The sequence below is a fragment of the Silene latifolia genome, chromosome X (genome assembly GCF_048544455.1).
Source record: "Silene latifolia isolate original U9 population chromosome X, ASM4854445v1, whole genome shotgun sequence".
In the NCBI taxonomy this organism is placed as follows: domain Eukaryota; kingdom Viridiplantae; phylum Streptophyta; class Magnoliopsida; order Caryophyllales; family Caryophyllaceae; genus Silene; species Silene latifolia.
Genome location: NC_133537.1, coordinates 213,361,249 through 213,368,561, shown reverse-complemented (window position 1 = coordinate 213,368,561; position 7,313 = coordinate 213,361,249). Strand labels below are relative to the sequence as shown.

The following is a 7,313-nucleotide window of genomic DNA, read 5'->3' as shown; positions in this document are numbered from 1 at the left end:
CCATCCTACAATGTAAGGGACATTATTTTTCCTTATAAATCTCTTATTTTGTTATGCATGCACTAGATCTAAAACACAAATAATTAAGAAGTTAATTAGTTTACTATTAGAAGAATCTAATAATAGGTAGATGATCATAACAAGTGGTATCAGAGCATAGGATGTTGTATGCATAACCGGTTATTGTTTTTCCGAGTTAAAATGTTAACATATAAAACTAAAAATTTGTGATTTAAGAGTAAGTCAGGAAATCATAATGCATGTTATATATTCCGGTCCTAAAATGTTTTTAGGTCATTTTTATGATTTATGGTAATTTATTACTCATTTTTATGATTTTTAGTGAAATAATTACATTTTTATGAGTAAAATGAACTTTTATTCACTAAAATAATTTAACCATCACTACTGGCCGTGATTTTTTAGTATGACCTCACGTGAATATTTTACGTATTGTATGTAAAATTTTATATTAATGTGATTAATATTTCATGATTTATGATTTTTATGTGATAAAAATGGCATAAATGGAGGTTAAATGACTAAAAATTGTTAAACTTAGTCTCTGACCTTGATAATTTTATATGACCTCACATGCATATTTTAAAAGTTGTGTGTAAAATCTCGTATTAATTTGATTATTAGTGCATGTTTTATGATTTTTATGAGATCAAAATGGATTAAAAGAGGTAAAATGGTTTAAAATAGTTAAACTTCGAACCAGGCCATGAAACTTTAATATGTTGTCAAATGCATGATTTACACAGTGTATGTAAATTTTGAGATGAATTGATTTCATTTTGCATGATTTAGGAATTTTTAGTGTAAAAATTGCATAAATAGTGACTATTTTAGCATAAATAGCTAAAACGAATTACATGGCATGAGAAAATTATTTTAGGTTTCGTAAATATCCCAATTATCAGATATAAATTTGTAAAATTGATTGGATTAATTTTTGGATACTTTAGATGTTTTATGAGATAAAACCGATAAATTGCAACTATATTTTCTCGAAATAAATTCGAAAATTTTAACCATGATTTTTGACATTATGAGTGTCATGGAATTATTCCAGAATGTTAAAAAATTTAAAATTCAAATTTTGAAATTATTGTAATTTAATTTGGATTTATTTCATAAATGTTATGATTTTAAGGTCGAAAATGAGCATAAAATTAAATCAAGTTGAATTATTGTCAAAAATTGAGTGATGACTAATTTTTAAGTCCTAAGAGGATTAGGATAATTAACTTGAGCTTAAATGTGATTTAAGTGTTAATTTGTGATTTTAAGAAGTTATGATCACATTTCCATAAAACCGGGTTATATTAACGATACAAGTTAAATAGGGCGATTTGGCACATAATTTGGCATGGTAGATACATATTATAATGCTGCATATTTCAATTGTTGAATGTCTTTTATTTATATAATTTTGAATTATGTAATTTTATCTTAGTATGGCCTTAGTTTTAATCGATATTACCCGTAATGAAAGGGAATATTGATTCGATTGTAATTTAATGTGATCTTGTATCACTTTTATTTTTAGTAGTTTTTCATATTACAAATGTATAATAGGAATAGCTTTTTATTTTTATTATTATTTGTAATTATGGAGCTTCTTCAAGACGGTGCCATTCGGAAAGGCTTCCCGACAAAGACGGTGTTCTTGGAAGGCGTGCCATTTGAAGATTCAAGGGACCAAATGAGTTGGTTTCCGAATATGTAATAGATTATTTGATTTTCTATTTAAGTAAGGACATACTAGGAATTTATTATTATTGCTTTGCATTTCTTTTAATATGTTACATACATTGCCAAATCGCCATAACAACACATGCATTTCATATCGAGTCATCGACTGTGTCAATTATAATTATCGTAGTTCACCGCTTTAGTTCACTTAAAACGTGATAGATAATAAATTGACAAGACCTCTCACTTATAATAAAATTGAGAATTAGCCTTACCAAATAGTAGAAACCATGAGTCCCAATTTCATGAGGAAGTAGGCTCGGCTCACCGGGGTACTAAACTTGTTACGTTGGGTAAGTGGGTAATAGAATGTTATTACATTGAAATTTAGATTGAGCTCAACGGAAGTATTCGTGACCGTAGTCGCATGTGGTCCGGGCTAAAGATAAATATTAAAGTAATTTTTATCGACCGAGAGTTCTAGAAGTAGAATCGATTAAGAGGTTAATCCACCGAATTATATTAATAAGGGATGAATCGGCTCACCGTGCCCGAGTTAATATGAATTTGGATCTCAGAATCATTTATAATAGTTGGGTAGAGGTCACTATATAAATGCAATACTTGTTTACAAGTATTATTAAAACTGTAGATGTTAATTATTTCCTTCATTTCCGTTTTTGTAGTTATTTATACGCAATGGATTCATCTAATACTGTTATACCAATCACCATTAATTCATGGCTCCAATCATTTGATGAAAATTGCTTCGAGTATGACAATGATACGATTAGAGAATTACGCATTGGCATTGGTCAAGATGGAAATATTTGCTACTTTACCACTTCCACACCACCCACTCCGATATTTATGCCTACCTCTTTAGTAAGAAAACCTTGTGAAGAAAATCTCACTAGAACCAAGGCATCCTTGTTTGATGAAGCAAGGAGAAATATCAAATTGAGTGGGAGTTCTAGCAAGAATGTCCTTGTTTGATGAAGCAAGGTGACCTTATTTGTGCCCAAAATTTCGAACCATCCTACAATGTAAGGGACATTGTTTTTCCTTATAAATCTTTTATTTTGTTATGCATGCACTAAATCTAAAGAACAAATAATTAAGAAGTTAATTAGTTCACTATTAGAAGAGTCTAATAATAGGTATATGATCCTAACAATTCCACGCCGCCAGTGGGGGACCGCAGCCGTACCCACTAAATCCCCGCTCATCTATTCTGAGCGAAAACTTAAGTTCTTTAATGTGCACATCCCCTCCTGTGGCGGGCTCCACAGAGGGAAAACCAAGGGCGTAAAGCCACTCCCGCAAGTGACTCCACTCAGCCGAGGACGCGCCTTGCGAACCATAGACAAACACATCCAAACAATTATACAACAACAATAACCAATACGATAAGATCAATAACAGTAAACAACCAACAACAATCCATCATCAACACAATGTAATAAATGCCAATACCAATTACGATATAATCATCATGCTAGTCAACCAGACAACCATCTTATAATCATTTATACAATAACTGAGTAGGGAAACCCTACCTGGAAAGGCAATCACCAAGATCATCACAATTAGCTAATCAGAAAGGTTCCTCTACGAAATCACCTCCTATCAAACACACAATCATATAATCACAATTTAACATCAATAATACTCCCAAAATCCCCAAAATACCCAATTAGGGTTCCAACCAAAATCAATGAAACAACATAAAAACTATACTAGGATCTTACCCACAATACGGCGGTCTCATCGGTATAAAGAAGAAGAATCGACGTTGATTTGTTTTCTTTGTAAAAAGTTTAGGTTTTAGGAAAAAAGTAAAAAGCACTGACGTACAAGCTTTGTATATTATATCACGCATTGCTATCAAAACCCGGCAAAACCCGTATAAAACCCGACTTACTCGATCAAGTAAGTCACTTACTCGATCGAGTGCCCCCTACTCGATCGAGTAACCCACTTACTCGATCGAGTACCCATCAGCAGTACATTGTTTCGCATGCAACACTCACTTACTTGATAGAGTAAGCCCTACTCGATAGAGTACCCAACAACACTTAAAACCGTAATATTACAATCGATGTGTTCCTATTTATTTGGCTGGAAACCTTGCGAGGCAGTCGTTGTGGAAAAAGGAAATACATTCTCAGAGAAATTGACGTCTCGGAAAACAAACATCCGTTTCGCCTTTAAGTCATACACTTTCCACCCCTTCTTGTAATGAGGGTACCCTAGAAAAATACATCTCTTCCCCCGTTCTCAAAATTTGTCTCGAGGCTTGTCTTTGCTATGGGCATAACAAAGTCACCCGAAGACCTTAAGATTCGTTAAATCAGGTGCCGTATTATATAACATTTAATACTATGTTTTTCCTTAAAGTAAAGGTGTCGGGGTTCTATTTATCAAATATGCCGCTGTCAAAGCACACACTCCCAAAAAATGGAGAGGTAAATCGGCTTGAAAACGTAAAGCTCTAGCCTTTTCAAGTATGTGTCTATGTTTTCGCTCAACCCGTCCATTTTATTGTGGTGTGTCAACATTACTAGTTCGAAAAATTATTCCATTTTCTTCATAAAAATATTTCTTGGGCCCTGATAAATGTTCCGTTCCAATATCGCTTTGAATAATTTTAACGGATTTTTCAAACTGTGTTTTGACCATATGACAAAAGGTTCTTATCAACTCCTCTGCTTCACTTTTTTTTTTTCATAAGATACACCCACAATCCCCTACTATGGTCATCTACGATGGTAAAAAATAATGCGCATGAGACAAGCTTGCAACTTGGTATTGACCCCAAATGTCACAATGAATTAAACCAAATAAAATACGGCATCGTTTATTATTAAGGTGAAATGGAGAACGTGTTTGTTTAGCCCTACAACACGGGCCGCAAGCATTGCTAGAATTCCAATTTAAATTGCAACCAACTAAAGGGAAAAATTGAGACAGTATACTACTTGACGGATGTCCGAGTCGTGTGGCTCACCGCGTCCAATCTCCGTCCTCGTAGACCGGTCCTGCATAACACAATATTCGGGATAGAATGTTATTACGCAATTATTTTCTTGTATTATTTTTTTAACTGAGATTAAGTCACATGTTAATGAGGGTACAAATAAAACGTCCTTGAGAACGAAGTTTTGGCTCAAAGTAATTTCGCCATGCTCCGTTGCTTCAATCCATCTCCCATCAGGGAGCCCTGCAATTGACGGTGTTTCTTTCTAAACATTATTGAGGTATTTGGGTCTTCCCGTCATGTGATGCGAAACCCCACTATCAATTAACCATTCACTGACAAAATTAACATTCATACCTGTAAGTTTCTCACTACCTTCCGGACTTGCCATCAAAAGACTACAGATTCGCTCAATCTTTTCGTTGCTGAAGGGTAAATTTTGTTTCCAAGCTTCTCCTTCCCTTGACTCGGATGAGTTTCCCACGACATTAGCTTGGAAATTGTGCTGCTGTCCACGTCCTCCCGAGCTTCCTCTTCCTCATCGTCCACGGCCTCCCTCAGGACCTTTGACAACTTCATAGCCGTGTTTATCAGAGCAATTTTCTTCCACATGGTAGTATTTACCACAATAATTGCGTTTAGGCGATGGCTGCTCTTCTTCATCCGTTTCCTGCCTTGAGAAACCTCCCCTGCCTCTTCTAGCACCCAATGGTTTTACTGCCATTGCCACTTCGTTCTTTGCTTCTTTAATCTTCGTGATGCTTGAATGTCTCTCTTCTCTCAACATCAAGGCATATGCTCGAGTAAGCGATGTAATCGGATCCTCCATTAACAAGTTCGTACGGACAGCACCATACAATGTCGTATCGAAGCCCATCAGAAATTGATGGACAATTTCCTCTTCTCGCTCCTTTGCCATCATTGCTGCTTCGCCGCAAGTGCACTTAAATATCTTGCTATAATTAGACAATTTATCTTAAATTGTCTTTAATCTGGTGTAATACGCCACCACCGATTCCTGTCCTTGCTTGCATTCATTGAGTTCACTCTTCAATTGATGCACTCTTGGAGCGTTTCCTTACGAGTAATGATCCCTTAACTCATCCCAAATATTTGAAACTGTCACCGTAAAAGTGATGCTTGGATGCAATTTTGGGTCAATAACATTCCGTAGCCCTGCTTTCAGCATCGCACTACATTGTGACCAAGCCCATAATTCAAGGCTGTCATCCCCTTCGACACATTGTGGGTTTTTGACCTCCCCTTCAACGAAACCCAATTTATTCTTCGCATCCAGACCGTTCTTAACAGCGTCAACCCACAAATCATAATTTTTGCCGTTAAAAATGGTTTGCGTGAGCATTAGGTTAGGGTTGTCTGATGGATGAAGGTAGAGAGGCGAGGTAATTGGAATGGTTTGCTTTCCATTGATTTTTCCTTTGTTTTTGGAATCGTCTTCTGTCATGATTGTAATGTTGGTGTTTTTGTGTTTTTTTGCTTGTTTTGTTTGTTTTTTGTTTTGTGGAGAAACAACTCTGCTCACGATACCATGATAAACAATGAAACAGAGAAGATGCTTGAAAGATTAATTCTCATTGCATATTACGCCCAAACTCTTCTACATATATACATTGCATACCATCTAAACATATCTTATACTAAGGCAACTAATCTCTATAAACATGGAAAACGATATCAATTTTTTTGACTAGGATATACTCTACTTGTTTTAAAAGAATAACAATATACATCGAATAATATATTTCGATATTATTCTCATACTAATGTAGGAAAGGAAATGTATGAATTTGCGTGTTATATTAGTAATTGCATTTTGGAATAAATGAATTATAAGAGTGCTTTTGGTTTGGTGTTGTTTGTCGAGGAGTGGCAGCTGAAACTAGTCCAATACCTTGGGCTAATATGAAGAGCAAAATAGATGTGCAGATGAAGCCTACAAGGCTACAAGTGATGAGACATTCTAAGGATTTAATGGGTCTTGTGGACTTGGGCTAGCATAATATGAAGGGGCAAATAGGTTGTTCATGTTGTCCTGCCATCAAGAAACACCGATAATCAGTTAATGATAAGCCTGGAAGTTAATGGGTTATTTTATGGGAATAATCCAACCTATGCCTCTCTTTCTCATATTAATGCATACTATACTTTAACTCAGAAAAATCCGAACTATTCCATCATTTATCTTGCATTGAACCCGTCCATATTTAACCTGATATAGGAGGTAATTTCTCACGTAATTTCTAAGTAATTAGACTATGGGTCTTATTTTTCTCTGTCTTCCTGATCACCATTACAACTCCCATTCGCCCACTACAACTCCTCCAACCTCACCATCCACAATAGCCCTATGGCCCTGCCTAGGCCCATCACCACCACTCAACAACCTCCAAAATCACCACCGTAAAAAACACCACCACACCTCCGCTTAACTCCGACAACTCTTCAAAACCAGCGCTACTCCGACATCACGAATTACGCGGTAGACGTGTAATAAAAGATACGGTATTAAAGGAAGAGGACACTCACCGATGTTAGGCGTTAAAGGTGGTGATGGTGCCGAGGAGTTGTCGGAGAGCAGGGAGCACCTCCACCTTCGACTTCAAGTTCTTAT

The 7,313-nt window shown here is 35.8% G+C and overlaps 1 protein-coding gene across 1 annotated transcript; it reads right to left on the bottom strand.

The window, feature by feature from the left end:
* Window positions 1-5,219: 5,219 nt before the first annotated feature.
* On the bottom strand, window positions 5,220-6,146 carry LOC141619260 (uncharacterized). The gene is made up of 2 exons (XM_074436287.1): window positions 5,764-6,146; window positions 5,220-5,637 (listed from the first exon to the last, which is right to left on the bottom strand). Exons 1-2 carry the CDS (start codon window positions 6,144-6,146, stop codon window positions 5,220-5,222), a joined length of 801 nt encoding a protein of 266 aa, XP_074292388.1.
* Between the last annotated feature and the right edge of the window lie 1,167 nt (window positions 6,147-7,313).